This window comes from Lissotriton helveticus, chromosome 7, assembly GCF_964261635.1.
Source record: "Lissotriton helveticus chromosome 7, aLisHel1.1, whole genome shotgun sequence".
Classification (NCBI taxonomy): domain Eukaryota; kingdom Metazoa; phylum Chordata; class Amphibia; order Caudata; family Salamandridae; genus Lissotriton; species Lissotriton helveticus.
Window position 1 is genome coordinate 1114428804 of NC_136068.1, and position 12760 is coordinate 1114441563.

The window sequence follows — 12760 nt, forward strand, 5'->3', positions numbered from 1 at the left end:
TGCTAGGTAGGCATCCGCTACGCATAGGCTGCCGTTAAGATGACAGTGGGAGGTCAAGGTAAACCCAGAAAGCTTGGTTTGTAGATGGTGGGAGGATTGGGCAAATAAGCCGGATGCCTTTGTTTGGGTTTGTGGGCGACATGGAGTTAGGGTGCTGAGCTAAGTGCTGGGGTTGGAGCATATAAACGAGATTCATTTGACGCATTGGAGGGAAATAACGCGATCTTTGACCATACACGATAGTTCATTGGTTGTAAGTCAGTGCTGGGAAGTGAGTAAGGCTCCATGGTGGTTTGAGTTGCTGATGGGAGAATAATTTTTGGTTGCCTTTTAGTGCGGTGGAATACGTGAAAGCCCTTGAAGTGTGTGAGGTGGTGTTTGTGGAATAGATGAGACCCCATTGGAATCTAGAAAGCCACTGATGTGAGAGGAAGGAATATACCAGCGAGCTTCGAGAATGTCCATGTGAGCAATACGTACATAACACTCAACATAAACTTGAACCTATTTGGTAGACGGCGTATGGGAGACATCCTTTACATCGCATGCAGTTACAACGCAAGTCGTTATAATGACTTGCTGTAGGGGGCAGAAGGTGTTGGATTAAAACTCCAACACCGTCCCTACTGTTGTACAGACTTGAGTTGGAATAGTAAATTGTACTATTCCAACATCCAGCACCCCCTACAGCAAGTCATTATAACGACTTGCGCTGTAGTATGCGATGTAACAACGCAGTCATTGTAACAACCGCATTGTAATGGCACGCGATATATCACATGCTAGGTAAAATTTTATATTCATGGCATATAGCAGCCAAAAGCAGGTGTTACCGTAGCTTCAGCTGAAAAGCTACATTTTCATTTCTGTATATATATTCTCAAAAGTGTTATGTTTTTTTCCCTCTGTGTGCCTATTACTTGTTTTTTTTAGATGAATAACTTGCCTTGAGGTACATTGAACCTGTCTCTAAACGTCTATTTTTCTCTTCCTTCCAGGCCTGAAAAAAATTAGACTTCTGCGGTCAGAAACATCTGGAAATGGTGATGACCAGAGGTGCATGATCTGCTAGTCTTGGGATCTTAACTGGTGTGATATTACAAAATATTTCAAGAATTTCTGGCTGTTTCACACCTTCAAACTTCCTTTTCTAAGACTGAGCTAAAAAATACAGCCAACCCAAAATGCCGATCCTGAAGCAACTAGTGGCCAATTCGGCCAGTACCAAGCGCCGGTCTCGCGTCGACCTGACAGCCGAGATGATCAGTGCCCCACTGGGAGACTTCCGCCACACCATGCATGTGGGGAGGGCAGGTGATGCCTTTGGGGACACCTCTTTCCTGAGCAGCAAAGGGGACGATGCAGAGCCTGAGGAACCAGACCCCAAGCCCGGCCTGCTCTCGCGCAAGTTTCGTAGCAGCAGCAAGCGTTCGCAGTCTGTGACCCGCAGTGACCGACGCGATATGCTAGGCTCCCTGAGGGACTCTGCTCTCTTCGTCAAGAATGCTGTATCGCTGCCCCAACTCAATGAGAAGGATGCTGAGAAGGGAAAGAGCAAAATGCCCAAAAGTTTGTCTTCGAGCCCAGTCAAGAAGATTGTGGAGGAAAAGCAATCCAATGGGGCATCTGGGCACGAGAAGCAATCCAATGGGGCATCAGCGCATGCAGCCAGTCGTACCCCAGACCCCATCCGACAAGAGCGGGAATTTGGGGAGCCTACAGACTTGCCTGTGACTATTCCTAAAAGCAGCTATGGCATGAAGCATGCTGAATCCATCATGTCCTTCCATGTTGACCTTGGACCTTCTATGCTCGGTGACATCTTGGGCATAATGGATAAGAGCGAGTGGGATCTAGATGACCTGGACTTGCACTGTGATGACGACAACCATGACGGCATTGATTCCAAGGGAAGGTTCTGCACTACTTCCACTGTGGTGCCCCAACATCAGAGCCTGGTTGGAAAGCCCAGGGAGGAGCACCCTGCATTTGTGGATCGCAGTAGGGGCTCCGCCTACAGCCCCGGGCCTGGCCACAGCATTGGCAGTCACATGACTAGGGACAGCAGTTCTGTATCCAGCCGCACTTCAGGGGCCCCTGATGACCGGCATTGGGATGCGCCAGTTCGGAGGGACAACAACGTCACCAAAAGGGCACCAGTAAAACGTATGGAGAAAGATCTCTCTTTTATGGACGAAGAAGATGATGAAATTAGAGTTTAAAGAAAAAAAGAACTTTTTTTCTAGTGTACATATCTATTTTTCTTTAATTGATTTTATTTTCTTGGTCCCACTGTACTTTCCAACTTGGATACATGCCTCTGTCCGGTGATGAAACAACGAATTCAGTGGTTTTAGGCCCATGCTTGAGACTCGAACATTACTTTCTGCTTATTTGATATTTTTTGTGTATCTTAAAGAATATTTGCTGCTTAAACTGGAAGCAGGTAGAGGGGAGACACTGCCGTGGGCGAACAGGGACACGATGAAACAAAATACAGTCTAGTATATGTATATTTTATTTCATTTGTATCCGCTTAGCTTAATTTTTTATTATTCTTGACCCATTCCTGTATGTGTTTTGCAGCTTTCTGGCAGCCAAAGGTTTATGCTGGAACAAAACCCGCTCTTGACAAGACTAACTGGTGCATTTTTTTAGCATCTTTTTTTTGTTGTGTGCTTCAAGTTCCCCTTTGGCTTGGTTCCCCTATAGGTTCTACCACATGCAAGCGGAATAACCATCTCTTAACAAGGGGATAGGGGGGCCTTATCCGGCTGACCCTGCCTATTTTCTGTAAACTGAATTCCAGACAGAGTTTGTGGAAGGCTGCCTGATAACTTCTCGAGAAAGTTCTCCAGTACTGCACTCCAGATGTGGGACTGAACTCTGCAAACTGGGAAAAACAAGACTTGTATTTATATAAATATGTATATGTAGCGAAATTACAGAGAACATTGCTGCCCTGTTTCCAAAGAAATTCATATATTTTTCCTGGCAAACGTGTGTGTAATATATATGTATGTGTGTATATATATATATATATATATATTTTAGATTAGCTTGTACAAACTGTTGTATGTGTCCCCCATATACACAATGGAAGATGTGTAATGGGTAAAAATTGATGGTTCTAAAATTCCATCGAGAAGCCATTGTACTATGATGGGAGTTTATAAAGTGCTTTTCCTCACCCTAAGATAGCATAACAACTCGGGAGTATGTACATAGTCAAAAATCAGAGGAAAATGTGCGCGGAGCATTTTGGGTGGAGTGATCGGTCCGAATGACACTACCCATAATAGAATGGTTTGTAAAAGTCACATGAGTCATTAAACAATATTCTGGAAAGGAATATACTAGAATTGCATATTTGTTATATCACATCATCTAACTGAAAATATACATTTCAAAATATTTTTTTTTCCCCTCTTATTGCCACCTTTCCCAAAGGTTAAAAAAACATAATTCTGAGTAATTATGATCTATAGCTGGTGGCAAGTTTAAAAGCATTTGGAAACGAAATAAAGCACAAAGGGTTTTGTAATATGTTTCATAATTTGCGATTTCATTTCACAATTAGCAGTGTTTCGAAGTTGGTAATCCAAATGAACTGTCAAAACCATAGATTGTGACCAGACATTTACCAATATTATTTTTGTAAATTACCCTGGTATCAAAACCTTTTAAACTCAAAATGTGTTCAATAAAATCTTCTGAGATGCTTTTCAAATGTTGTAGACTAACCCATTGAATTACAGTAACAGTGCCTTTAACAATATGAAAACCATTGAAGTATAATGGTGCCAATTTGCAACATTGTGACATAAATCGCTTGCACCATGAAGTACAGAAAATCTGCAATCGTGTACTAGGTTCATTTGATGCCAACCTCGCGAAATGTTCAAACCATACAGCCTCTGTGTTTATAATGCAAACTTGGCTCTCTGGACTGCGGCTGCCGCAATTTCTTTCTCAGCAGTCACCTAGGGCACTCTCAGCCTTGGTGCCAATTGCCCCTAAAAGCAGTGCTCCAGATGAAATTTTAATAGAGAACACTTAAATCAGATTTATTTTTAAAATGGAGTGCAAATAAAAATTTTAAAATATGAACTCATTGTCTGATTACTGCCTTATCCATAAGTGTACGTTTAAATCTAGTTTAAGCGTGCACAGTTTTATACACTACACATTTTAAATAGTTTAAAACTGTTCAAAATTAAAACTGTACTTTGTATATGTTTAAAATGATATAAATACACGTCTACATAAAGGTATGCATGGAACATACAATTGTGAATATTTGAACAGTTTAATATTTAAAAATGCCTAGTACTAAGCTTAGCAAACGACTGACCTCAAGATCAAATATGTCCTCATTGTCAGGACAGCAGAAGGCAGAATGGTCCTTGGTTGTCAGAAATCCTTGTCTTACCACTCTATGGAATTGTACAGCCATACCCCATTGTGCAACCTTCATGTGTATGTATGTATAAATATATATATATATATATATATATATATATTGTGTGTACAGTTTTCATGTGGGGTGAATGCTGGGTGGAATTGCAGTCTGCAAGATTCTGATGAGTGGAGCCTGATTTTGACATCTGTGAGCATCCGGTTATTCTTGTTTGTGCACAGAGTTCTGGCTTCAAATGTAGTCCTCATTGGCAGGGAGGTGCTACCATCGAAGCTGCATCACTGAGAGACCCTCTTTCACCGCATGGAGGCCTTCCCCCAATCTTGGCCACCAGACTCTGAGTAAGGACCCTTCAGCAGCGTACCTTTGTCAGGAGATGTGGCCTATTTTTTTTTTTAATCTGTAACACCAAGAGATCGAGATCAGACTGCGTGATGCCTCACAAAAGCACCAGTGTCTCCGTTTCCTCATCTTTCAAATCTGGGCCTGCTTGGAAATTGGCTGAGCAGCGATTGCTAAATGTTCATGCAGAGTGGACCTTTTCAAGGATAACTCGGCTTCTCCTTCATTTAATGTCCTCTTCAGTAAGACTGGTGAAGATCATGCTGTCCAAACATCCAGGCCTTCCTTCAGCAGTTCTGGCTGCTAAAAAAGGACAAACATTTCTCACAGTGAAAGGTCTGAGGCTTTTTAAGTGTCAACATTGCAGCTAATTCCGTGTTGCTGATGTTCTTAACTTTTAAGGATTCCTGATGTAAACCTGGGACTTGTTAGTACATACTCACCCAAAACCTACAACTCCTTAAATTTGTCACACACTGCCTGCACAGTGCCATAAGACCGAACAAGGCCCAGTCTGTGATGAAGACACTGGTCTTGCTCTGGACTGCCGAGAGGAGTGCAGTACAATGCTAACAGAAGACTGGGTGCCATAAATTGCTAAATATCAGCACCAACACTTTTTTTTCCTTTTTTTTTTTGAGAGAGAGTTTGGCGTTTATACTTCAGTTGTATTTCACAGTTCTAAAGCCCATCCAACGTGAGATATATATATATATATATATATATATATTTTTTTGCCGGTGTGTCTTTGGGGCAGTGGCTGTGTATTGGGTATCAGCATTGTGATCGCACTCAATCCTTGCGACTGTCTCGTCCTAACATTCTCATGCTTTAGCCTGTGGCCGCTCGCATCCCTGTCAAACTAGAGTTGAGCAAAAGCTCTTAAAGGGAATTTTTCACCTGAAAGTGAATTCTTCACTTCTTAAAGTGGCAAATGTCTGAAAACTTCAACTTGACGTATATTAGCGAGTTCCTGAACAGTCTTTTGTCCATGAAAGAATACCAGAAGCTTGCTTAGTGAGCAACCCGCACAGTTTTTATGTCTCTTTGCATCTTGACTCCCTTCTGGGTATCCCTTATTACAGCATCTCTTCGGGAAAAGCCCTGTCGGGGTGATGCAGCAGTTTGTTACTGTGCCATTCTATAATAAAACTCATTTTGGGAGACAATCCAATTGCTTCGTGTTCAAACGAGCAAGAGGATCCCTTATGGACATGGACGCCAGAAAATGAGCGAACCCGCCTATGTCAGAGCTGAAATTGTTGCAAGTTGGCATTGCTCATGAGTTATCAGAGTTTCTAAAGGGCTTGTACATATAACGGTGAGCTTGTCGGTCTAAGCGTGCACATTACGCAGTCTTGGCCCAGTTCTACTGACCTCTCAGTGGCGCCAGACTTTTGGAAAAAAACTTTTGTCCAAAGCAGTCTTTCTGCAAAGGCTGCCTCTCCTGAAGAACATCCTTATGACTCAACCATAATATTTACACACACTATGAACCACTGGCCTCAACAGCTATGTTTATACTGCGATTACTAATTAACTGAGGTATTCTTGGTGGTAGCCTTGCTGAACGTCAGTGCTCACAATGAGCAAGGATAATAAAACACAGTTGTATAACGACTACATATAGATCATCGTCTCTATGATGAAACCGATGGCCAACGACAGTGGGTTCTCGACTGGTGCTGATGGCTTTAAATCCCCTTACTGGCTCACTTCCCCACTTTGCGAGTGTGAGCATGCACACAATGTCTGCCTGCTGCAAACGTGAGTGACACTCAGCAGTGTGGTGGCCTCTTATCTGATGTCCCCGACCATGTTGGTACCTTGCATGTCCATAACCTTTTAACTGTATTGCCACCTCCAAAATTCACCTAAACGTGATAATTGTCCCTGAAGACAGCGATCTAATGCAAAATCAGAGACACTGCAGAGTATGGTCATTTTCCAAAATGAGTGTTCCCTTAAAAAGTATTCTAAACGCCTTCATAATTTTTCTGAGCGGTTTACTCAAAGGTTGAATCAGTAGAGCTAAACGTTACGGTCGCTACTAAGAAGTAATTTATAGTGTCTTATGCACAAGAGGTCTTTTTAGAAAAATAATTTTAACCACATTCCCTCTCGTTCGTTGCCCTTTCCTTGAAGTTTGGGCCTTGGAATTCATTTTAACAAAAGATGCATCGCTCACGGCTATAAGACTGAGGCTGTGCATTGCACTTACTCATCATTATGAGGCACATCCCACAAAAAACCCCTGCCATAGGGTGGCACGGGTTTCAAAATTTCTGGTAAGAAAAAAAATATATTGTTGCATGGGATAGTAGTTTTAGCGGCAGCGAAGTGTAATTAAATACGCAAACACAATTCTTCTTAACAGTACCTTACTGTGGTGGCACCCTCATTTTGCCCATTCATTGAAGACCAGTTGGATTAAAGGGTTATTACTACAGCAGACATAAAATAAGGCAACTCCCCCCTGGTACTCAAAACCAATCGATTCATTCTTCTGATCGGTTGAAAGTACGGTGCAGCTTGGTGATGTATTGAATGCACCTTTTCAGTGTTATTTCTCATATGGTGTAGAATGTTTGAGAGCGTTGAACTCTTCAACCTCTACAACGGCCATTACCTCCTTGTTGGTCTTATTGTCCCAAACCTAGCATGAGTGGGAAAGGAGCCCTCCCCTGAGACAGGTAACCCTCTATTTATTAGGTCTGAACATTACTAATTTCGGATCACTACCTTGAAGTAAGCCTTTCTTCTCTTTCTACAACTGACCCATTCACCAATGTTCATCGCTCTCTCTCCTTCCAAGTGCAACTTTAGCCTCACTCCTTGTGGAGCCGCCTGAACTTTTCTTCCATACTTTTCTACAAGCTCCATTTTTATTTTTGTGTGTTTTAAATGCTCTGGTTACCTATAGTCCGGCTTGGCTGGACATGGGTTTCAGAACTCGCCAGTCTCCACCATTCTGTTGGGACCTGGTGTTTAATATGGTTGAGTTCCACATCTAGTTCCTGGTCTTAATGGGTTCTTGTGAAGCAAGGGGGAGATGTTTCAACTCTACCCTCGGACCCAGCTTCGGTGAGTTCTCTTCCTCCTCAGGAGGTGGCTGTGGCTTTTCCTACTCTAATTCTATAGCCGGGGTGGAAGAAGGGCTGCGTCAGCGGTCCACCGAGAAGCACCCAGGCCGAGTTGCTCATGGAAAGTTGAGGTGCTCTCCCTCTCTTGGTCTCAATTGAGGTTGAAACTCTAAGTCTCTCTGATATTTTTCCTAATATGATGGCGCTTGATGCACACTAAGGTGAGGGTAAACGTGCAAGGGGTGCAGCCTCATGAGATGGTTCACATAGTCATGACATGCTAGAATTCAAAAAACCTAAACTGGAGGTCATACAAGATTTCTATACATATTATGAAATATCTGCTGCATACACTTGTTGACTTTTCACATAATCCTTATAGGTGTTCATTTTAGGGACTGGAAAGACACAAATTAAAACTAAATATTTTGCTTTTTGAATAGACGGTATAATAGACATTGAAAAGAACTTTACTCGGGTCCCTAAAGTTAATTGCAGCCATGCCTCATCCTCGGGTTTCCCGGGACACTGTCCTACCAGATTCCAAAGAGAATTTAAAAGGGGTGCTCAAGCATTTCATTGTGCAATCCTGACAAAGAACTATGTGACCTATCCACATGCCCACTGGATTTGTGCAGCAAGGGAGGCCAAACTAATGCAGCATGCTTGGCTAAATTAGGCTGTAAGAAAAGGCAAATCACGCATCGTAATGTGGCTCATTTTATGATAGTATTGCTTCATTATTTTTTAACATGGTTACACTGTCTGGACAAATATTTCACCGCAGTAGTGCAAGTTTAAGAACCAAATACAGCAATACACTGAAAGATGACCAGTCAACCTTTGCATAGGAACACGTTTTACCATATGTTTCGTAACGTTTGATGCATTTGAGCTACACACATTTTGTTAAAATCTGCAGATTATGCAGCAGGTGAATGATAAAGTGGAAAATTCATGATCAAGCTGAAAACGCAGCAGCCGCATAATCACATTATTCCAGTGGGCCCTGCCTTTACCAATCAAACTGTTGACGGAGTCCAGGCTCTTCAATTGCATCCAGAAGTGTGAGGATGATCATACCTGGTTGGGCACTATAGCACTCATAGGTCACTCTTATCAACCATCACTTTTGATCTTCTTTGGTCCTCCTCCACGGCTTCTGGGTCAACTCTGGCATCCAAGCAGCACCTTTTGAATAAACTGCGGAAGGTAGTCGGCAGGTTTTGGGTTATCGTCTGCCTTTTCTTGTCCTCAAGCTGTTTCAGCCTGAACTCCATGATATTGTCCAGGAGCCCTCAATTTGTAGCCTTACCATGAGGTTCCAAAAGGTTGGTGTCCCCTTTAGTGTCGGAGCTTGCGGCCAGAGAGCTGTTCTGTCTGATAAGTCCCAGTTCCTTTTGCACCAGCAGCCTCCCGAAGGCATGACTACGCCGCTTCTGTGTTGGTGGAGGCCGCCTTCAGCTTTACTTCCGTGCATGGCTGTTCCTGGTTCAAGATGCTTGTTTCTGAACACTGTCCGAGGAGTTTATTCTTTTGATTTGTGGCTCCATCGATTGAGGATCACTCATCTATCTTGTCTGCTAATCCATCACCAAGCATTGTTGAGGAGTCATCTCTCCCCATTTTAGAAGGCCTCTCGTCTCAATTTCTCTTTCGCAGAGGGGTTTCTGATTCTGTTACATCTTCTTTCACATTCCCAAGACCGATAGAGACTTCTGTTCAGTCTTGGACTTGCTGAGAATGACGCTTTGAAAACAGCTATACAGTTAAATCTGAAACAGATGGTTTACTTGTTATGTCGTAGCCACTGTTTTTAATTGATGTAGGGCCATCATGCTGATGTCAATACAAATATAAAATCACCGTGTTGTTGAAAAGTTTGTAGACACTCCAAGAAGAATGACATATATTGGTTTATGGATGGCAGATCATATGCCAAATCAAAAGTGACTAGAAAGCCAAATGCATATACATAGTAATGCCTTTGGGACAAGAGGAATGGAAGTGGGTGGTAGTGGCAGCTTGTCTCTGCCCATCACCAGTTCTAACCACAGGCTTGGCTTTTAACTGCAGGAAGAACTTCTGTAACCCTTGTTCCATCTTGTACTGTGCAATGCTCCTGATTGATGGGTTGTTTTATTTTCTGCCAAGGTGCACCAGGCTAAAAGCAGAGACTGGAGGCCCTGGGCTTCTGACTCTCCGAATGAGGTTTGGCGCCTTTAGCAATGACGTCGGATTCAGACCAGACTCTAGGTTTCATTTTTTGTACAATGTTTCTGTAAAATTAATAATCATAAAATAGTGTAAAAAACGAGAAAATGTGTCTATTTTGACTCATTTGTGGTTTTTGAATGTCTCATAGTGATAATAGAAAGTCCTATCTGAAGTTCCTTTAAAGACAAGTTGATGTGGTCTACTGAGTAATTTGAGTACTTTTGTTCTGTAGGTCCAGGAGGTCTGGGTTCCAGTTCCAGCTTCCCCACTGACATTATGTGATCTGAGGCAAATTGCTTAATTCGATGGTTCCTCTGGACCTGTAACTTTTTCATTAGAAACACATGTAATGCTGGCAGAGAGCGATATACTCCTTCGCAATGGAAACCGTGGCTTCATGAAAGACTTTCTCAGGTCAACCAAAGCCCAGACAAGGTCAATATATCAGACAATCGGAATCTGTGTTCAGGATCATGTTAAAATCCGTTTCAGGATCCGTGTTCAGGATCATGTTAAAATATATCTCCTGTAGCTTATTGTAACACGGTTCCACCACTGAGGCCACTTCCTGGACTTCATAAAATAGAATTGTTAATTCTCTGATTCGCCCCTTAGTCTTGACCTTACAAGTAAGGAAGAGATCAAACCATCATTGGCAAAGCCAAGAAGATCGGGCTTTAATGGAATGTTGTATAGTAATGTGAAGCATTGCAAGTAAGTAGCATGAATATATATATATATGTATTTGTTTAGAAGCAAAGAACCGTAGAATAATAGTGGTGAACGGTAAAAGGTCAGGTGACAGTTGCATTTACCAGCCAGACCTAAAAATCCATGTTGGTTAAAGGCTGCCTACCTCCCACCTGTGTTGCTACCGAAGACAAACAATCTGAATTATCTAGGGATCTAAGACACCTTAATAAAGCATTACACTGTCATCTGTATGCCCCCTAAGGTTCAAACGTAGGCAGCTTAATAAAGAAAAGGACCACGGTTGTGTGGATGTCAAGCACCGTTTTTGTGGGAGCACACCATTTCTGCCAATCCACATATGTGCTTTCAGCTCCCCAGCGTATCCAAAGCACCTCTTGAGGGATGCTCACAATAATTGTTTGGCGACAGCTACCCTGTCAAGCCAGGCCATAAAATGAATCCACTTTCAGCATATTATTTGAGTCAAAGCTCCCCTGACTTCACATTCAATATCTGATTTCCCGAATCTTCCCTGTAACAATTGGTAACTATATATTGATAATGTTGATGCAGACTGTGAATTCCAGTCAAATATTGTGAAGCATACTATTCGTATTCTAATCTGCAGCTCGCTTCGTTACCAAAGCTTGAGAACACCACAACCTAATGGAGAGTACTGGAAGTTACCAAAGATAAGGAAACGAGAAGTCATCTTGTGGGCCCAAACATGCATATTCGTAAGGTGGCTCCAAGCACATTACCTAAAGGCTCATATTTTTTCCAGTCGAGCATTCTGTGCTGGAACTGTATTGCATTAGTTTCCTCAAGAGCTTTTTTGTTATGGTTTAAAGATCATATGATTTGTATTTTTTTACACACTTTGATGTTTTAGCACATTACTTAGGCAGCTGTACATTTCCCCAGGGCCTCTTTTTGCGGTCTCGCTACAGACCTCTCCAGCTGTCTGTCGTGAGACAGTATTGTACACAATACTGCATAGTGCCAATGCTTGCTCAAGACCAGATGATTTCTTTGGCAATCTCATTTGCCTCTCTTTCTGTGTTTGTCCTGCTCATAGGAGTTTTTAGGTCGAGCCTGGCAGCGCATTGCTGCTCTTTGAGGCATACTGTATTCGGTATATGGGCTATTGGGGACTTTGACCACGACCACCACTTTGGTTGATTAGATGGGCTGCTATTTCAAATTCCTTTTCTCTTGTTGGTCGATTTGTGCATCTGTCCCGCCTTTCGGTGCTTGGTTCCCTCCCAGCAGACATCACCAATTGATTTTTTGTGTTGATTGGCCAGCTCTGGCATCTCTTGACTCCTCGCTCGCACACCCTCTCCCATCACGCAAGTGCCACATCCAACCATGCCATTATCTGGAGGGGGAACATTTAGGCCGTTTTAATTAGGCCACGGGCCTGCTGAAGGACTAAGTGGTTCCCAGAGGTAATATCAAGATTAAGCAATACAATAGGTCTTGCATTACTGAAAATTTGATCTATTGCATTTCAAATTAAATTGCAACTCCAACAGCTCAAACTTCCAGAAATGCAAATGCTTGTTTTGTTTCGCCATTTGTCCTGTAACAAACGCATCCGTTTTGTTGGCTGCAAATGTGAAAATAAAGGCATGTTTAAACACCATTTTGCTGCATTTGAGTGCCACTATGTGGTCTCTAGAAAAACTGTAGTGGAAGATAACATCAATCGTAAGAGACATTGGACTAATTTTTTAAAAAAAGCATTAGCAACGCTAATTGGTCTCGCTTTTATGTAAAGATAAGAGGGGTTTTGGCACTGCGGGTGTTTATTTAAACTATTGTGGAAGCTGTAGGAATAAGTGATGACTGTCCTGTGTTGTAGAGGAGCCGGTAAACCGGCCCCAGTCTAGCCACAGTATCACTGAAAAAGGAATTCACTTCCCTGACAAGAATAGAAAGTTGATTGCAGCACCAAGAAGCACTGGGATGCTTCTACCTGATAATTTTGTCTCTGAGCATT

The 12760-nt window shown here is 42.4% G+C and overlaps 1 protein-coding gene across 1 annotated transcript in view; it reads left to right on the plus strand.

Moving 5' to 3' along the window:
* CDC42EP4 (CDC42 effector protein 4) overlaps window positions 1–4110 on the plus strand; it is a 66930-nt gene extending 62820 nt beyond the window's left edge. The window contains exon 2 of the mRNA XM_078654264.1: window positions 999–4110. Coding sequence (XP_078510390.1) covers window positions 1185–2222 — 1038 coding nt within the window. The 5' untranslated portion in view covers window positions 999–1184 and the 3' untranslated portion in view covers window positions 2223–4110. The remainder of the gene's footprint in view (window positions 1–998) is intronic.
* The last annotated feature ends 8650 nt before the right edge of the window (window positions 4111–12760 follow it).